The 21940-nt window shown below is 39.0% G+C and overlaps 1 protein-coding gene across 1 annotated transcript; it reads left to right on the forward strand.

Annotated features, from left to right (window-relative positions):
- The first annotated feature begins 3708 nt into the window (after positions 1-3708).
- Positions 3709-21395, forward strand: LOC124256329. The gene is made up of 11 exons (XM_046690312.1): positions 3709-3833; positions 4069-4195; positions 5334-5337; positions 6039-6248; positions 7093-7173; positions 8906-9041; positions 15476-15535; positions 16358-16417; positions 16693-16749; positions 17159-17263; positions 19940-21395. Exons 5-11 carry the CDS (start codon positions 7165-7167, stop codon positions 20869-20871), a joined length of 1359 nt encoding a protein of 452 aa, XP_046546268.1. The 5' UTR covers positions 3709-3833; positions 4069-4195; positions 5334-5337; positions 6039-6248; positions 7093-7164; the 3' UTR covers positions 20872-21395.
- The last annotated feature ends 545 nt before the right edge of the window (positions 21396-21940 follow it).

Raw genomic sequence — 21940 nt, forward strand, 5'->3', positions numbered from 1 at the left:
TATCAGATGTTAGCATAAATCTAAATTGTCCATCATATTCGATCTTTTCGGACACTTTATATCACATAAGGACCAAATGATAAAGGAAACTGATTCTTTTGTAAATTTCACTTGTCATAGAGTCGGCCACCAACCAAGATGGCGGCCACTGACGCTACGTTGTCCGTTAAGTCATAACAAATTGTCTCGAGGTTCTGATTATTTCTACTGAGTGGTTCTAATTGTATTAGGACAAAAAGGACAACATAAGGACAATTAGTAATCACTTACTTGTGTTAGATATGACACTTCCTATACAGTGTTTCTTGTATGAAAGCCATCAAACCTGTGTTCTGATTGGTTCAGAAAGGTCACATGACCTCCTGATGATGCCTATAAATACGATCACTGGACAAGGCCTAGGCTATTCACATTCAGATTCAGATTCAGATTCACATTCACATTCACATTCCATAAGACCAATCTGACACTTCACGATACTTTGACATTCCATCCATAGGCTCCTACTCTGACTTTTACATGGCACCTCTACCACCCTCATATTTATCACCTTAACTGCCACTAGGTATATATATTTTTCAGTCAGATTTAGAATCACTTCTTGCTAATATATTATACACAGTATCATTTTTGTAAGATATTCAAGTTGAAATAAGAAACTATTATTTCCTTGGAGACTGAGCTTTGCCATTAAATCTATCAATAGGCCGAGTAGCGTTTGATCAGTACTGGGGATAATTATTGGCGTCATTTATTGTTAATAAGTTGCATAGATCTACATTGTTGCCATTAAAACAAATATAAACAAAAAGTTTGCATGAATCACTGCAAACTTTGCTTCTCTACTTCATCATCTCCTTGTGTTATTTGTCTCCACACGTGCACCCCAATACAATATGCTCACTTAATTAGAAGAAAAGTAATTATAAAAAGTAAGACTGGTGACATTAAATCGGAAAAGTCCTTGAGTTAAAAGATGATATTTTAATAATTGTATTTTCAGAAAACCAACATTACATGTAACGTTCTCAAGTCAGAGGGTAAGTTTCCAATTAAATGTTTCATTGTTCGAAACCCATTTCGGTGTGCTCACTGTGTTATGGCTGGAATATTGCTAAAAGCGGCGCCAAACCAGAAAAACTCGCACACTTACACACTTGAAAATCGAATCGTGAAGATCAGGGTTGGGACTGGTCTTCAGCAACCCATGTGTGTCATAATGGGATCGGGTGGTCAGGCTTGCTGACTTGGTTGAAACATGTCATTGTATCCCAGTCCCGTAGATCAATGCTCATGCTATTGATCACTAAATTGTGTGGTCCAGGCTCGATTATTTACAGACCGACGTCATATAGCTGGAATATTGCTGAGTGTTAAACAAAGAAAACAAACCTCCAAATACTTGAAAATCGAACAGCTCCTCCTTCTGGGTCCTCCTGTCACCCCTTTTAATGACGTGGAACCCGAAGTTTATTATTGGGAGTTCCCAAAACTGGAGCCTGGGTTTGACAAGGAATAGACGGAATGGTTCAAATGTATTTTACACGGTGTGTAATGTGAGTGTGTGCAGGGCAACAGTTAGCTGTGTTCGAGGGTCACAATAAAACTAAACCAAATTCTTGATAATGCATTAACGTTTCTGTAAATTTGGACATACATTGGTGATGTGCGGTCTGTTGTGTCCAGGTCACAAATCAGTAGGTAGGCTATATTGGTCACGGCGAGTCTTTGGATGGGTGACCGTCTTGACCACTGACAGACTTTAGTCCCAAGGCAAGTGAGTTTGTTCAAAAATACCTCTGTTCACCAAGCAGTGAATTGGTACCCGGTGGGATAAGATAGTCATATGACTGTTTACGTTCCCGCGCCTCACATGCGGCTTCACTGTGGTAAAAATGTCTTCCCTCTGTATTTTTTTCCTTAGCGCCACTGAGCATCTTTGAGATGGCGCCCTAAAAATGTATGATGTATTTGTTACAGACTGCGAGTTACTTCCTGGCATGTTTCGTGGGACTTCGGTAGGGAGACCAAGGGACTTCGAGGTCAGTTACATAACGGTAAACCGTTCTGTGGGATATGTCCCTGTGGCTGTTTTCAAATGGAAACCGTCTTCTTCAGGTAAGAAATATTTGTGTTCTTTGAGTGTTTTCAGATGTACATTACCAAAATATATCTTGAATAAACACGATCAATGGCCTGGGAAAGCCTCACTCAGAGCCTCAGAGACTGTTGTGACTTTTAAACCTTTAGTGCCAATCTAAAAACACACATGTTCAATATAGCCTTTCAACTGAAGCTCTTTGCCTTCACTGTATTTTATTTTGTGCGCTTTGAGTATGCTTTACCATGGATATATGCGCGGTACATATATGCTATTATTATTCGTTGTAAACTGATTAGACTTAACGAAATAAATATGTCATAAGCTTCCACAGCTCACTAAAGTGGCTTATTTATTATTCATTCATCGATAGTCGGCGACATGAAAGCATTTTTCCATGTAGAAAGCTTGGTATTATCACTAACCGGCGCACATATACTACACAGTAACGGGGATAGTGAGTAAGTGAGTTTATTGCACACAGCGATATCCCAGCTATATGGCGGCGGCCTGTACATAATCGAGTCTAGACCAGACAAACCAGTGATCAACAGCATGAGCATCCATCTGCGCAATTGGGAACCGATGACATGTATCAACCAAGTCAACGAGCTTGACCACCCGATCCCGTTAGTCGCCTCTTACGACAAGCATGGGTTACTGAAGATCAATATGCTAACCCGGACCTTCATGGGTCGTAACGGGGATAGAGGCTGAGGGGCGGAAGAAATATTTCCGAGCTGATTTCATTTGTGTTTGATTTTCTGTTTCAGTTAAGATATTATACCCCAAAACAAATGTACTGATGTCTAGTCATTACTCTAAGAATACTTCATATTTTATTTAAAAAGAAACAAAAATCGAGTTGAATATACTCATGCCAATAATGGTTGTCACCCCCTTCAATTTATTTAATTGGTGTGGGGTGTGGAGAGGGTGTGTGAGGTGTGTGTGGGGTTGGGGTGGGGAGAGGGGTGAGAACCATTATTGGCATGAGTATATTTTAAGTGTTTTACATAAATAGCATAAAAAAACTTATGATGAGTTTCTTAGGCCTCTTTTCTTTGGAAATCAACAAATTAGCTTTTTCCAGAGTAAATTTACAATCTTTCAAACATGAAAGGCGTTACGTGGCTGCAAATTCATTTCTTTCCTCAGTCTTCTTTCATGAATGATGCTTAAGTGGACATTGTCAAATGTAATAACAGGATTTTTAAATTTTCAATTTAATAACAGCACAAACATTGTACAATGTATTACTTCTTCTGATTAATAGCTCACATACACACAGGTACCAGTGTGCTTCTGGAATTTACGTGTGTTAAATTGAATATTTTTTATCCGTCGAGCCATAGATAATATCGTGCTTTAAATCGATAGTTTGTGACCTCTTTATTTAGACTGATGTCATTTTTTGTTTCAACATTTATTTTGTGAAAACTGTGCATAAAGATTTTATTTAAATGAATAAACCATGTCAAATCAGTGCCCGTATTTACCAAGTCGAAGCTACCATCAACAAATAACATTAACAGTGGTACTGGTGATAATGGTGATTATTGTGAAACTGATAAAATCAATGATTATGGTAATCATTGCAGGAGTAGATGCAGTACATCTGAAAGGCTTCCAGTTGGAAATAAGGAAACTGCATGGACCAGCTGAATATCCCATGACTTCCTGTCGAATATTTGATCTCACAGGAAACAAACTTCAGGGAAATGATAACAATGTAAGTTATCTAATCTAAATACGTATTTTTTCTGGAATAAATTATATGGTAGCTTCCCTGAGGGTTGGTAGTTAGCATTATTGAGAGAAATGCATTATTTATTTAAGTGCAGCGTAATATAGTGCCTATAACTCTATAAAAAAAAGTCTCAGCCGAATGCAAAATAAAAACCAACGATTTTTCTAATTTCGTAAACGAAATTGTTTTATCTTCATGCTGAAAACTTTCATTTCAGCTGGAGTTCTCTGAAATATTTCCCGGATTGGGGACAGGGCCAGACATTCAGTATCGGGCCACAGTATGCTCACTGCCTCGCGAGACCCACTGCCAGAGTAACTATTTCGCCCTACCGGAAGTGAAAGGTACGTTGTTTGTGCGCTTGTTTTTTGTACAACTCCACCAACTGCAATATTCATGGGGTCGGTAGGTAATCGTGGCTGGGCCAGACAGTTCTGCTACTGACGTCATGAACATCCCTTTAAACAAATGGGATACGATGACATGCACCACCCAAGTCACCAAATGAAATTCTTTTTACGATAAGCATGGGTTGCTGAAGACAAGTTTTAACTCGGGTCTTCACGGTATAGACAATGTGTAGGTGATACCGCGGAAGGAAGGCGAATGCATCGCGTCATGAGAGCTGTACTATCGCTGGTGTATTGCGGAGATGTACCGAAACTGTAGCGATTCTTCTACAAATACTTCTACCAATAGTTCCGTAGTAGGTATTGAACTTAGAAAGATATTTCTGTGATGTTGTTAGTTAAATCATAATCTTCATATAAAATGGGAACTATTTGTCATGAAATTCATCTACATTGAGAAAGGAACAATATTATTTCTTGACGTGAGTCACTTTCTGACTCAGTTATTGCTAATCCAATGTTGATACATAGTTACTGTTATGAAATCGATCAACATCAGAGGATGTCAGAGGTTAGTAGACTATTGTGAAAAATAGCATGGAATCAGTTTACCATGGAGTATGTGAACTGCATTATTCTCATGCATACTAATCCCATTTTGATAAGGATCAAATCATGGATTCAACAGCAAACTATTATGTCGGTCAAATTTGGTTTAAATACCTAAGCTTATTGTAAGCATGAATCCTTGGTTTCAGTATGTCATAGCATCTTGTGGATCCCATACCTGCTATTGACATGTATTGTTTATTTGTCAATGACTCGTTCCATGATTTGTAAAATGGTTGATTGGCGCCATGAAAACCATTTTTATGCTTACTCGTGTATCAAGAGCATAAGGTTAGCTTAAAGTGGTTGTTTGCCTATAGAGGTGCTACCATATTATTATTTATCCAATTTTATATGGACACAATTCCAAATTATAAATCTACGATTAAGTAAAGTTGTAATTTTCTGTGATCCTTAGCAAAGTGTGAGTAGTATACATTACAGCTGAATGGTATTTGATGAAGGCAGCACAACTCTTTGCAAAAAACAATAGCAACTCCTGTTTCACGGTTCTATTTTTCAGAAAGGTGAGAAGGATGGCAAAGCACTGTTGGTAAAACCTTTTTTGTACTGCATACCTTGCACCATTTTATTGGTTTGCGAACAATTATTTAACATATGCTGGTTCAAAAATCCGATTTTAAAGATGGCTGTAGCTTTCACACCATGTTACGTTGGTCCTCATTCTGTCATTTCTGAACGTATAAATGCATTATTTTTTAGGTACGAAATGTGCATAACATGTGCTCTCAGTCTCATAGCGTTCATTCACCTGATGAATTAGTAAATATATACTCCGAAGCGTGTATTCCTCATAATAAAGACATTAACATCCATAAAACTCCCTTCCTTATGTGCATCCCTTCTATAAATGCCATTGAAAGACCTGAGGTACGAAATGTGATACATATTGCATGATAATTTAAAATGTTTTGTCCTTCTCAAGCATGTATCGGCAAGTCATGGATGTATACGCACTGAGAGTGCCTGAAGCTTAACCGTAATCGTCACATGGCTCTGATTCTGACGGTGTATATTTGCTCTTGCATTTGCTTAATCTGCTAACATATATCGAAACTCGGGGCTTTTGGTGGTTTTATATTTCATTGTAAATATCTGCTCATGATATAGTCGCAATTTTACAATCGACTCTGCTTTTGGCAGAGATTTCTTATGAATGTGGAAAGGATTTTGTCGCTTCTATTATGTCTTTTTAATTTGTTAACAGATATGATACGGCCGCCGATTGGAGCCCATTGATAACGTATCGTTTTTCAAGAAACTCCAAACTCCTCTGTAATGTAGAGGTGACCTTTTCTCTCGCTCCGACAGAATACAAGTTTGAAGAGTACCTGGTATCAATGTATAAAATGTCGGCGCAGGACAATCCATTCAAAGATTGTACGTTACACACTAAAAACCGACATCATGCAATAAGGTAAGCACTGTGGCTTTGAAGGGGCGAGTGTGGGAGTGGGTAGGCAGTTTGATGGGGGTGGGGTCGTGAGTGTCTGATGACTGATTTGGTGAATGAATGAGAATGGTTAATAAGTGTGGATGGGTGAGTGGGGAAACAAGTTTTAGCACCGACGAGTATTCTACTTCTACCGTTTTTGTTTGTTTGTTTGCTGTTTGACGTCGCACTTACCAATATTCCACTTATATGGCGGCGGTCTCTCAATATTCGAGTCTGGACAACACAATCCAGTGAGCATCATCACGTTCTACGCAATTGGGAAACGATAACATGTGTCAACCAGTGAGTGAGTGAGGTTAGTTTTACGCCGCACTCAGCAATATTCCAACTATATAGCGGCGGTCTGTAAATAATCGAGTCTGGACCACAGAATCCAGTGAGCAACATCATGAGCATCGTTCAACGCAATTGGGATACGATAACATGTGTCAACCAAGTCAGCAAGCCTGACCACCCGAAATCGTTATTTCTACCAGTAGGTATCAAGTAATTGATGGATGGAAGGCAAACTAGTGTGATATCCACTTTTATTGATGTTTTACAGACTAAACTTTCACCGGTTGCCACGTCACGCAGAATACCAATGATTTATGACGTCATTGTATTCACTATAGACATCATTGTTTTATGACGTGTATTATAATGTGGCCGTGTCTATGAGATAAACCCTTTACTCGTAACTATATAGCACTGAACCGGTGGAATTGTTGCTCGATGTGACCGGAACAGGTTTCTGGTTTCATGCCTAATATCATTGTCTCGATACTGTTTCTCAGTAGGATGTTTATTTTCCTTTATTTTGCAGATTTCCCACCTGGCTGAAAAAAACGCTACATCCGGGACTGTTATCTTTGAAAATATTCCCGAAAACAGGTATATGTTGGAGGTAAGGTTCCGATTCAAATCAACGTGTTACCTTATGACACTTGTTTTTTCACTTAAAATATTCATAATTTATAGCTAGGGGGTGATGATTTAAAGGAGGAATCACCCATTTTGTTCTGGGAAGGGGTGTGGGTGTGGGGTGGTTGGGGTTGGGGTGTCATAAATATTGTACACATGTACTAGGGGGTGATTTTGTACATGACAGAAACTGAATTATTGCTCAAAGTAATTTTAAAACCAACTAACTTACAAACTAGACATCTACATTCACATCATGAATTGAACGCGTCCCTAAATTGATGTGACCCTTGGTATAAAATACGCATAAAATTCAAGCAGATGGTCCTGCTTTTGAACAATAACTAATCTAGGTGATACAACATAGAGTGATATGGTATAGGGTGATAGATTTTCGACCGAATACTGTCATGACACCTCACACTTCAACTGCTTGACAGCAGACTTTAAATGAACAAGTAGGGCACATTGAGATGACCGAAACAAATTGTTTAAGTGTGGTTATACGTGTTGTCCAAGTGGTCAGTGTTATATGTCCACGACGACTACAGTTGTTGTGATGGACGCCTCCCCGAAGTATCTGGGAGTGTGTAAAGGAAGTGATCATTATCGAGCGTCTTGACAATGTGTTGTTGTGTGATTCCGATTCCGAGAATTTCTAACCATGAACATATCAACAGGAAATGTTTACACAATATGCAATTTGAAGGTCTGTGAGTGAGTGAGTTTAGTTTTACGCCGTTTTAAGCAATATTCCAGCAATATCACGATTTAGAAATATCATCTAACAGAAATGGGCTTCATACGTGGTACCCATTCATCCTGAGTATATTTCCTGATGCGGGGCGGTGGGGTAGCCTAGTGGTTAAAGCGTTCGCTCATCACGCCAAAGACCCGGGTTCGATTCCCCACATGGGTACAATGAGTGAAGCCTATTTCTGGTGTCCCCCGCCGTGATATTGCTGGAATATTGTTCCATATTGAGTTTGTTGTACAGTATTTTACGGAAAGTGTTGATATCTTCACCCTCCGTTTGTTCCATATTGAGTGAGTTGTACAGTATTTTACAGGGAGTTTTGATATCTTCACCCTCCGTTTGTTCCATATTGAGTGAGTTGTACAGTATTTTACAGGGAGTTTTGATATCTTCACCCTCCGTTTGTTCCATATTGTGTGTGTTGTACAGTATTTTACGGAAAGTGTTGATATCTTCGCTTCAATTACACAATTAATAGATTTAATGGGTGAGACATATTTGTTTGGTTTATATAATTCCTCCAACCTTGAAAAGTGAACTGACAACAATAATGGATTTGATAAGTAACAAATTAACTTTATGGATAACAGTTTCTGTTGTATCGCGTCATAACGTTTCGGTGTAGATTCGTACAGTTATCAGGCTGGACTGGACCCAACTAAAACAGAGCGCAAATTACATTTCAGTGAGTGATCGAGTTTAGTTTTACGCCGTCTTTAGCAATATCACCAGAAATGGGCTTCACACATTGTACTCATGTGGAGAATCGAACCCGGGTCTTCGGCGTGACGAGCGAACGCTTTAACCGCTGCACTACCCCACAACCCCTACATTTTAACGAACAAATCATTTTATTATTTATTCAACTCATCGACCGAATCCGTATAGTAAGAGTTAAATAGCACAACACTACTCGAGTAATGGTTGTGGTGTTGACAGATTTTGTGTTGTTTTCTAGGTCCAAGCAATAGATCCCTACTGGCGCGAGGACAAATATGCCTTGTGCTTCTCTGTCCAAGAATCTGGCAGTCACCAGCGCAAGGAGTGCTTGCGAACACGGATAAAGAACATTACTATTGGTAATGCAGGAGAACGTAAGTGTTATTTTACGCCGCTGTGACAGATATTACAGCGCTTAGGTCCCGTAAGACCGACCTTTGGATGGGTGTAAAAACAAACTGGTCGGTTTGCAGGGGTGTATCTATAAGGTCGACTGGTTCTAGACAATGGGCAGTCACTGTTTTTACAACGGTATGGTTAATGCTAAAATGTTCACCGGAAAATAAGTTGACAAGATTCACGCTGTAAAATGTCATTTTGATTTAAACATTCATTTGGACGGTAATTTCTATTGTCTACATACCAAATAACACACATTCATACAACATAATATATACATAAAAAAGTTTATAGCACTATAATAAGCAACTTTAAATAACATTACATACAATAGCACTACAAATGACCATTTTCTTATGAATTAAATTAACGGTCGAGCAGGAAACGATAAATATGGAAATTTTACTTTATTTCACACACTGGAACAAGTGTCATTGACTATGTCTTAGTCTCCACGAGTTTGTACAAAAGTGTGTCAGACTTTAACATACTGGCCATGCCAGAATCTGACCTACCATTAACATGCACATTTAGTTTAGACTCTCAGGTGAAACTACATAATAGGTCAGGACAGGTGTTGAGGCCATGGAATAGACTCAAGTGGAAACCAAACTTAGTTCAAGTATATATCAGTAACCTAGCAGGTAAAATCAGTGAGCTACAAAGATTATTTGTGGACAGCCTGGATAATTATGACAGCAATGAGGCTGTGCGCAATTATCTAAAGTTATTTGTGAATGTGCAGCTACAAGTGATATGCAGTCTGAAATGAGGGGCGTATGGCACTTTCAAAGTCAGCCCAAGTGGTGGGACCAGGAATGTGAGACTCACAAGCGTGAGAATTATTGGTGTTTAGATAGGTTTAGATCATCTGGCTCTGACAGTGACAAGAAGAACTATACATCATCAAGAAACATGTTTAAGAATCTATGTAAACACAAAAAAGCCAAGTATGACATGACAGACAAACCAGAAGTGATGAGAGTCATTAGTAATGGAAGTGTAACAACACAAGACTTGTGGAAATATATATTAAACGATTTAATAGAAAAGGGAAGCCTGGTCGTGAAGCAATCTCACCAGAGGAGTGGTTTGAGCACTTTTCGTCACTGCTAAACAACATCAACTTTGATACTTACTCTGATATTTGTACACACGTACATGAGTATCTCAGCAGCTGTGACGATCACACACACTGTAGTGACTATGTTGACGCTGGTTTAGAGTAGGTTATTACCATGGAAGAAATTAGTTCTGTGATTAATGGCCTTCCCAATGGTAAAGCCCCCAGGGCCTGATGGAATGTTGAACGAGCATTTAAAAAGTGTGTCTCATTTACTTTTGCCATATATTCATATGTTGTTCAACAAAATATTATCAGTTGGAGTCTACCCCTCAGCATGGACAGAGGCAATAATATTCCCCATCCATAAGAAAGGTGAAAAAACAGAACCTAACAATTATAGGGGTATATCTTTGTCATCAGTTTTAGGAAAGGTATTTACCAAAATATTGAACAATAGGCTTTCAAACTGGTGTGAAGCTGAGGACAAATTGTATGAGGAACAAGCTGGCTATAGGAAAGGCTGCAGTACCTTGGACAATATTTTGTATTGCAATATCTCGTTCAAGAATATCTATCTAAGTCTAAAGGATGTTTTATTGCTTATTTATAGATTTCTCAAAGGCACCTGACAGTGTTCAGCATCACTTGTGGCAATATGTATCATTGCAGAGAGGTGTGAATGGGAAGTTTTTCAATGTTATTTCATCTCTGTATAGTCAGCTAAAGTCTTGTGTACTTGTAAATAGGAATTATTTATCTGAGTACTTTGAGTGTACAATTGGAACCGGGCAAGGGTGTATGATAAGTCCACTATTGCTCACTTTGGTTTTGAATGAGTTGGTAGATAATCACAAGATAAACAATTGCAAGGGTATTTTTGTGAATGAGTATGCTGAAAATATTACCTTGTTAATGTTTGCTGATGATATTGCCAATGTTGGAGATTATGTGGGAAGATTACAGCATCACATGGATTGTTAAGCAAGATTTTGCAGTCAATATGGGATGAAGATTAATTTAGATAAAACTAAAGTCATGGCATTTCGAAGAGGTGGTGTAATAACAAAAAAGGAAAAGTGGCATTATAAGGGTATTCCTCTTGAGGCAGTGTCAGCCTATAAGTATCTTGGTGTGTTCTTCCCTCCTAAACTCTCACGGAGTTTGGCCAGAAATACCCTAGGACAACAAAGAGAAAAGCCGTGTACATTTTATTGGGATTTTTAAGAAAGTCTAAGCTTTACATCAAAGAGTCTATGTTTCTATCTGACAGGATGGTTTCTCCCATCTTATGTTATGCATCAGGAGTTTGGGGGTTTGAAAGTTTTCAGGCTCTAGAAAATGTTCACCGTAAATTTCTCAGAAAAGTTCTTCATGTCAATTCAAACACTCCAGCAGCAGTTTTATATGGAAAGTTCGGAAGATATCCACTACATGTAACAATAAAATACTGGTTAAAATCTTTATACATGCCCACAACTAGATATCCTGATGTTGTATCAGCTTGGTGGAGTTGGTAGATCCACATGGGCAACAAGAATCAAACATTTGTTGAATATCCACGGATTTGGTATAGTTTGGCTGGAACAAGGTGTTGGTGTTGTCTCACATTTTGTAGAGAACGGGGAGGTGGGGTAGCCTAGTGGTTAAAGCGTTGGCTCGTCACGCCGAAGACCCGGGTTCGATTCCCCACATGGGCACAATGTGTTAAGCCCATTTCTGGTGTCCCCCGCCGTGCTATTGCTGGAATATTGCTAAAAGCGGCGTAAAACCAAACTCAGTCAGTCAGTTGTAGAGAACGTTTGCAAGATTGCTGGAAACAAACATGGACATATACCATAGGTGAAACCAGTAAGCTTAATAACTATTTCATAATCAAATCTCTGTTAGAACCTGAAAGCAAAAATGTAAGAATTGTTCTTTGCAGATTCCGATGAGGGAATCATAAGTTAGCTGTTGAAACTGGTCGGTGGTAAGGTGTTGCTGGGTATGACAGAATATGTAAATATTGCCTTGGTAATTTGAATGTGTCTGCAGTTGAAGACGAAGTGCACATTATCACTTCATGTCATTTGTACAATAAGTTGAGAAACAAGCTTTTACAAAGCATTTGTACAAGCAATTTATGTAATGTTGACAAATTTAAGAAAGTTATGACAGATAATACTATGTTAGAATCATTAGAACTGTATATTCTAAAGTGCACACAAATCAGACAGCGGAATGTTAACAGCTAAGGGAGACAACTGGCAATTTGTTTGACTGCTTCATTTATTTTGGTGATGGGGAAACTTAACCATTGTAACTGTTAATGATATGCATTGTGACGCGAATTTGAATGTATCTGCAGTTTATGACAAGTGTGCTTTATCATGTCATTTCATTTCTATGAGAAAGTTGAGAAACAAATGTTACCAAGTGTTTGTACAAGCAATTTATTTATGCAATGTATACAAATTCAAGAAAGTTACGACGGACCATACAATGTCCTAGCACTGTAGAATCTTTAGCACTGTATTCTATTCTATTATATGCTATCCCAAAAAAGAAACGCATATGTGTTTTGTATTTTTTAAAATCTATTAATTGCCTATTGTGTTCAAACAATCGTCAAAATATGCAACAAAAGTGTTGATAGCATGATTTTACATAATTGCACAAGTAAAAAAAGATCGACTTTATCTGAAAATGTTGATATTGATGAAATTTCCTACAAGGATTAAAAACGCATTGCCACAACGCAACAAAAATAACCTTCCAGTTGAAATTGTGCAGCAAAGAGCATGCACTGTCTGGCTATAGAAATCCAGATTACTTTCGGAAATCGGCACTCGTTTTGAAGGAGTTCCAAGATCAAATCACTACACCACGTCTTGACGGTGCAACACGGAACATCGCCATTGAAAGTGCATGTACGCTGGAGATTATCAACGTTTTGTTGCCAGGCGTCTTAATGTTAGTCTGAGCACGATATCACGGCTTGCAGCTCGTTTCAACCAAACAGGTATAACAAATGACCCTCCCCGTACAGGCAGACCTCGAATCACCACTGCAGCCCAAGATCGGTACATCCGGGTACTACATTGGCGTGATCGTACTGCCATGAGTGAGAGCACAGCAGCCAGGGTGCCTAGACTTTGGAGGATATCCGGTCAAACTGTACGGAACTGGTTGAGAGATTGGATTGAGAGCTAGCTGATCCGACGTCGGGCCGTGCTACGTCGTCACCATCGCGCTCAACGTCTTCGTTATCTGAAATTATAACTTGGTTGCATAGACATTTCCTTCTTCTAAACTGATGCAAAACTTCATGTACTAAAGTCTATTTGTAGACGAGTTATACATGTTAGAAAATACAACATTTTCGCAACAGATTTCTGGCATATGCGTTTCTTTTTTTCGATAGTATATTATAATAACTTGACTATACTTACTATATATGTGTACTCTGGGCTGGATGCCTTTGATACTGAATAAAGAATCTTGAATCTTGGAAAAAAATTAAATAATACAAATCATAATTAATATATAAATCATAAATATTTATAAATCATGTATCTTCCACCACGAGAAGTAGGAAGATACCTATTGTGCATTTGCAATATCCCATATATAACTGAAGTTGTGGAAATGTTGATGAAAACTGTCAGTTCCACCATTCTTATAGCATGCAAGTTTATGTAAGAAATTGAATAACTCACTACTAATGAATTGAGTGAACTAAACCCACTCACTAAACCCGCTGGTTCACATATCTATCCGCTGGTACAAATATCCTATTTCGTTGCCTGAGTGGACACATTTGACATTTTACAGAAAACCAGTGTCTTATTCCCTTAAAACAACACTGTTTTCTCAACATCAAAAATCAAAAGATTTTCACCTCGACCCAAAGGTCGAACTTACGGCACTCGCCTATTACAGCATCATGGCGGGGTATCCATATATGGGTTTGGTATGGACTCGTGTTAGCATGGCTAGGTCGTTCGTCCGAGGGTGGTAATCACTATGCAAGCTCTGTTCCTTTATGGTTCGAGCATCCGATGATCGCTTGTTCGAATCTGTGGTTTATAATTACCTGTGTCGAATTCTAATAACAAAATTATTCCGGGGAAAAATGAGATTATTTAAAATCAGTCGTATGTTATTGTGTTTTAAAAATACATAATATTTCCGCATTACTATTGTAAGAAATGCATGCCATATACTTTTATTGAGGGTATTGTTTTAATACAAAATATCGGTATTGTTAACGAAAAAGCACAAGAAGTAATCTAAAGGACAGTAGTGAATGAGTGAGTATGGTTTTACTCCGCTTTTAGCAGTATTCCAGCAATATCACGGCTAGGGACACCAGAAAGGGGCTTCACACATTGTTCCCATGTGGGGATTCGAACCCGGGTCCTCGGTGTGACGAGCGGACGCTTTAACCACTAGGCAACCCTTTGCCCCAGGACAGTAGTGACATCGTCATGGAGACGTGATCGCCTAAAACTCATCAGGATATTGGGGCCCTGATTACGATCCTCAACGTTTTAAAATGTTAATCCCACATGATGTTTAGATCTCTTCACCCATGGAGACCCACGTGACAAAGGTAAAGTAATGTAGATCCAAGTAATTATATCAAGATTTTGGAGAGTAGCGTAAGTTTTTCAATGATTCAGGATACAGTTTCTTAATTTAAAAAATATGAACTGATATGATCATCTATAAAATGGTAGGTTCATAACTGTTAGATAGATATTGGAACATAGCGATATCTGGCCATGTACAGATTGAATTCATAGGTGAGATAAACTGTACTCTGCGGTGTAAGTGAGTGAGTTTAGTTTTACGCCGCACTGAGCTATATTCCAGCTATATGTCGGCAGTCTGTAAATAATCGAGTCTGGACCAGAGTCTGGACCAACAGCATGAGCATCGATCTGCGCAGTTGGGAACCGATGACATGTGTCAACCAAATCAGCGAGTCTGACCACCCTTTAGTCGCCTCTTACGACAAGCATGGGTTACTGAAGATCAATATTCTAAACCCGGATCTTCACCGGTAGTACTCTGCGGTAGTCAAGGATGAGGTACATTGTAAATGTTAGGTTATACCTCGTAGACATCCGGGTTAGCATTGATCTTCAGCAACCTATGCTTGTCGTAAGTGGCGAAACTGGATCAGGTGGTCAGGCACGCTGACTTGACTGATACATGTCATCGTATCCCACTTAGGAACATCGTTGCTCATGATGTTAACCACTGGATTGTGATTATTTACAAACCGCCTCCATATAGCTGGGATTATGCCGAGTGCGATGTGAACCAAACAAACAAAATGTTACGTTCTACTTACAGGTGGTGGAGCAGATGAATCATCAACAGAGCCCAATATTCTACAAACTATTAAGGACCAAAGTGAGTATTTACACTTCGTAGGCCACAGTACAGTAGCAAGGCGTCTGTCTATCACGCTGAAGGCCCGGGTTCGAACCCCGGTGGAGCACCTATGTTCGGGACCCGAGGTGGGCACATTTGCGCAGTATCATTTGACAAGATACTTAGATCCACGTTGTCTCACTTCACCCAGCTGTACAATGGGTACCCGTGAGGATGTGCTGGCAATGTCAGTGTTTAGTTCATTGTGCCTAACAGGCAGCATGGCTGTATGGTCAGAAAGTACGATAGTGTCCTATGACCGGGGATAGTAATGTACGTAGCGCCTTGAGCAGGCAATGTGCCTGGATATGAGCGCCATATAAGCGGACTACAAACAAAAAATATGGGAACACCCTAAAATTTGATAGTCATACATAAACTGAAACGTGGTGAGGTCATTTATACTCTAAGGTAAATGGGAAGTCTGTCTTCCACATGCACTAGGCTGTTGTGTTCGGGCATTTGAATCAAACATGGTGCTTGTGTATTTTAGCAACCTTGTTTTTTGCTGTTTTTCACAATGTTTCATTTCACTCGAACTCAACGAATATTGAATCAGTTACTTCACTGCATGGTCAGCCATGTCGTTTAAAGTGCCCATTAAGCACACCAAAAGTTGCATTTACCTTAGAGTATAAATGACCTCACCACGTTTCAGTTTATATATGACTATCAAATTTTAGGGTGTTCCCATATTTTTTGTTTGTAGTATATTACTATTTACAAACCGCGGTCATATAGCTGGGATTATGCCGAGTGCGATGTGAACCAAACAAACAAAATGTTACGTTCTACTTACAGGTGATGGAGCGGATGCATCATCAACAGAGCCCAATATTCTACAAACTCCTTACGATCAAAGTGAGTAGTTACACTTCGTAGGCTATGTTGATTAACACATATTAACAGATATAGGAAGTTTTTTTTCTGTTGGAAATTAAGTTTCATAAAAATAATGACATGTTTGTATTGTGGGTAAAGTCTTTTATTTAGGACATGATTATATCACATGTTTAGGATAATTTTTAGATTATAATTATATTCCAGAGAGTGAGGACACATAGTGCAATCTTTATCATGCAGAAATGATGGCTTACTTCGTTGTGTGTTTCATCGTCGTCTTTCGTTAATTACAGGTGAGAGACCACGTGAAGCACAGACAGCACCAATTTCGCCAAGCCTTAGTAACAACGGTGAGCATTAGCGGGTGAATCGCTTCACCGGCGCATTCATATGACAGACAGGCAGCGTTCTAAATTATCGTCGGTCCTTAGGCCCTAAACCGACTGAAAACCACTCGGAACCCACAGCTTTTTTTTCTACAGGTCCTTATGGCCGACGATTTCATCCCCTATTAACTAAGAGAATTATTTCCATGTTAAAATATAGGGTCTACACATTCTGAGGAGGACCCACGACTTTTTATGGATATGCTTTAGTTTATATATACTTCTAGAAATCTATAATGTTAAAATGCCACGATATTTCATCGAAATCAATGTTAGGAATGAAGGAACCGAGAAGGAATTTTAATATGTGAAAAGGTCATGATCTTATCTTGTTTCAGAAAGTGATCTGGGTTAACTGTTGCCTTTGTTTCAGAAATAAAGACACTGATAATCGCCACAGGAATATGTGTTTGTGTGGTGGTTCTGTTTGCCGCCATTTTGATCTTCATACTTGCACGAAAGAAGGTGCAAATTAAAGGTATGTAATATACCTAATTGGTTCTTTCATTCAGCGATTCTGAAAATACGGAAGATATTTTACCACGTGAGGGATGTTTTTGGATGTGTCGAAATGCAAAGTCACAACAAAACCAGTGTACATACAATAATATTGAATATTATTATCCGTATGATGGAACATAACCAGTGTAATATATATCATATAAGCACATATCACTTTTGCCTAGCAACCATTGTTTCTGTATTTCGTCGTCTGTGACGTCATTAAACAATTGAACGTGACGTCAATGAAGTGGGCCGTTACACTTGCTTACCATGTTTAACTGCACAAAACTACATGGAAAAAATGGATTAAAGAGAAATTATTACACTCGAGCAAGTGTGTCATACGACTTATACGAAACGCGTGCAAAATTGTGTATTTCCCGAGCTCTGGCTCGGGCAATACAAAATTTCACACTCGTTTCGTATAAGTCATATGACACACGTGCTCGTGTAATAATCTCTGTATAATGGCTATTTATAAAGCGCATGTTTCCACGCACTCGTGCATGCTCAAGGTGCTATAATAACCTTGACCTTATAAAGTAACCTTTTTAGGGTTTATATTTGGTCTAAGATAATTATAATACCTAGAATTTGTTGTCGGGGAATTAGCTTGGGACCGCAACACCTTCAAATAACCAAGAGAAGCATCGACTAGTGGCCAGTCTTTATTCGGTGCATTTCATGAGTCATGTTATATAATTAAACATTAGCAATATTTCAAACTTGGACAATTAATACTTAATATGAAAATCATGTGAATTAATAATTACATAAACCTTACTGACAATATAGCTTACAATAACAATTGCCAAGATTACACGGAAGTGAGGACACTTCATATTATATTGGAAACATAATACACATGATGTAGCGCAGCTGAGAAATATGCGTAGAGAATGATGAGGTAACTGTTCAGTAAGACACGTAGTACATGTGCTATCAATTGCTAAAATAATCTTCTATGAAAGTCGTAAATGATAGGCGTTACTTTACTACATCCCGACAGAATACAACCTAAGCAGAATAATAAGAATACACAAATAATATAAATGTTCAGTCTGCTAGTTGAATCATATGACCACATCTGAATATCTAGACTGTCGCGAATTACTAAAGATAATATGCCGAACGGCATGTTATTGAATAAGTATACATATACATACTTAAAGCTTTACAGTACTGAGAACGTAGCAATATGTGAGCAACAGAATGAAACAACAATGTTTATGTGCGCTCAGTGGTTTTGCGTGTACCGTATTGTAACCTCACATAATATGTACATTGTTTAAACACTGGTTGATGATAGGTAGCATGGAACATTTGAGTTTAACACATATAATAATCATTTAGAAATACATTCACTGACATTCACTTTCACTGCAAAGACGCAATAAAATATACAACATGTGCGCAAGAATTGCTTTGCTTCCACGAGTCCGATCATATGTAATTGTGATTTACTGAACCTATATTATGTCTTAACGTTACTACATTATACTGTAGACTATTTTGATGTAAGATTGTGTTAGATTGGTTCTACATGGTCTGGCACAACTATGATACAGATATTCCTTGTTGTACTTATTCAATACTGCATAGTTTAAATGATGATACTGGCATAAACTAACAGTATGAAACGTAATAGAAAACAGAGAAAATATGAACATACTTTAAGAACATACAATGAATGAATTGAACATGGCTTACCTTCAAATAACCAAGAGAAACATCGATTAGTGGCCAGTCTTTATTCGGTGCATTTCATGAGTGAAATACCCCGAATAAAGGCCGTTATATATACCACCGATGCTCTCAGAGTTCGTGATATGGTCGCGCGTTCAATGGTCACTTCATTAAACAATACTTACAAATGTTGCTATTCTACACTGCTGACTATCTAAATCTTAAGATTACCTCGTAGCTTTGAAAGACTTGAGAGTGCAGAAATGACCAAAATTATCTAACAGTTTTCTCGGAGAGCGTGTTATCATAGAGTAATGTTTACTTCTCTCTCCGGACATGTCGTCTTAACAGTTAGTACATAAGGCTTATCAAGAAAACTTGGGAATGAAGACGAGCGTATATTGATACTGACAGATTATAGACTTGGGCCGGACCATGCATGTAGTCTTAAAGCTTAACACATAATGCTAATTATCTTACAACTTGGAAAATGAAGATCAACACTAACTGAGACAGCGTTTAGAATTCTCGTTATTGAATAAAATATACAAAATGTGCTGTTTAGTCCTATTTTATAAAGTCACAATTATTTATATAAGATTGAGGAAAATATGACGTATTTTAGAACTATGATAGTGCTAACCCAAGCTGCCTGTGAGGCGTTAGAAGGTTCATATGATTTATCCCACCAGGTACTAATTCATTGCTGGGTACATATAAAAGACTCAACATTAAAATTCCAGTTTAACCGCGAAACAAGTTTAAATGAAACGACATACATTGAACATTTTGTCTGGACTAGGTATTTGTTGAACAAAGCCAAAACGTCTTTTATTGCATTTTGTTTCCTCCGTAGACTGTGTATTAATAAAAACTCTAAAATAAACTCTAAAATGTAATATTAAAACGTATATTTCCATTTTGCTAAGCATACATCTAAAACTGCGTATCAATCTACTTTCAGACGAGAGGTTTCCAATGAGAAGGGTCTACCTCCTCGCTTATGACGACCACAGAGCACATACTAAAGCTGTTCAAGCACTTGCCACGCTTCTCAACAAGCATTGCTACTGTGATGTGATATACCCCAAGTGGTTCATCTCAGACATTAGTAAAACTGGCTTGTACGAATGGATCGTCACGCAGATGGACAAGTCCGATTTTGTTGTTCTTGTGAACTCCAAAGCAGCCTACTGGACCTACACTGCCCAAAACAAGGACACCTTTTTTCGGGCAGGAGAAAATGGCCCTTTCTCATTTTCAACGTCACACCTGCGCTCGAAGGAAGGAAAGCAGGATTTCCTGTACACCGCAATCATGACGTATTTTAACTACACCGACTCCAATGACGTCATTCCCTTTAACCCAGGTCTTCAATACAAGTTACCCGAGAATTTTCCTGACCTTGTGAATCACATCCATGGTTGCAACAACATCGGTCTCGGTAAGAGTGACATCTTAAGATCCGCAGAGGGAAAGGCCTTGGTGAAAGCCGTCGATGAAGCTAAGGCCTACCAGCAAACATGTCCTGACTGGTTTTCAGCACGGGTGCCGGAGAGTGTCCAGTGGTTGGTGTTGAATCAAGTAGAGGTTGAACCTGAGAACGCTGTTCCTTCACTAAGGGCCTCGTCTATAGTGCCTTACACATACACGTTAACTGAAACGCAAGCTTTGTCTATTGACGGTGATGAAGCTGTCACACTCGTCCTAGAAGATGAGACGAAGTTTCCGATACATCATGGACCTGGTTCCTCGTCTAACTCTGGCATGGTACTACAATCAAGTCAGTTCTCTCCAGAATACCTGCACCCCCCAGAAAGCTATCCTGAGAGCTTGGGTACTGAAGAACTTGAAGTCAGATTATTTGCCATAACTAGTAAAGCTTTTAAAAACTAATGTCGCGGTTTCTTTCAATCGAATGTGCCCTCAAATGTCTCTATAGTTCAGATGTCAGGATATATTGTTTGTAAAATTTGTATTTGTACATCATTGAAGTAGCCGGACACATTGTGACAGGTTGTTTGATACGCCGTGAATATGTTAAACCCCTTATGACGGTTGGAAGGGGGCGGTAGTGAATGTATTCCGTTTCAATCAGAGAAACCAGTACTGGTCGCCAGTATGATCAACAACCCACGCTGTCGGATACGTCGTAGGCATGCAATCATCCAAAGCACAAAGCCTGCTCCGACAAGCATAAGTTTGCTTGCACCAATCCAAACCCAATCCATCCAATTGGTGCACCAATGTGGGGAATCGAACCTGTTCTTCGGCGTGATGAGGGAACGCTTTGTTCATAAGACTGCCCCATCGCCCCTAAATATTATGAGAATATAACACGCTCTTTCCCCTCATTCTCTTCCCACAGAGGTTACTTCTGTCATATCTTCCTACGTAACCTCTGTTCTAATACGGCCCTTTCATGGTGTGAGCGTTCAAGGCTCGTGATTGGAGACAATCAGATTTAGTTGTGCAATCAGCGACGTTGTTTCAAAAGTGATCATTCGCAAGGCCTCGGTAATTTCCGTATGCTTCGAGAAAACTAAACTTCTTCCCCTGCGCGATGCGCAAACGTTTCTTCCAGACAGAACTCAGTCATGTTATGGCGGAACAGTGGCGTCTCCGTCGCCCTCGTTGACAACGGACAAGCTAGCCATTAAACGTCTTGTGTGTAACATCAACACAAGTCCCTGGCAGATGGGGGATATTTGTGGCCCCACATTTGCTTGTGTTAGTCAAGTTGAATCTAAGTCGATGTAACAGGTGTTCTGATTGGATAGAAAGAAGGGAGATAATTCGTGTTGCGATCTTTTGCCGCTAGGGGATTTTACGAGAACTGGGAAATATGGCCGTATTAGAACAGAGGTTACGTAGGAAGATATGACAGGAGTAACCTCTGTGGGAAGAGAATGTTTTCCCCTCAGTTTCATTCAGATATATCCCTGCTTGGATCCAGGTCCAGAAT

Source organism: Haliotis rubra, unplaced genomic scaffold, assembly GCF_003918875.1.
Source record: "Haliotis rubra isolate DU_JTF1 unplaced genomic scaffold, ASM391887v1 Scf624, whole genome shotgun sequence".
In the NCBI taxonomy this organism is placed as follows: domain Eukaryota; kingdom Metazoa; phylum Mollusca; class Gastropoda; order Lepetellida; family Haliotidae; genus Haliotis; species Haliotis rubra.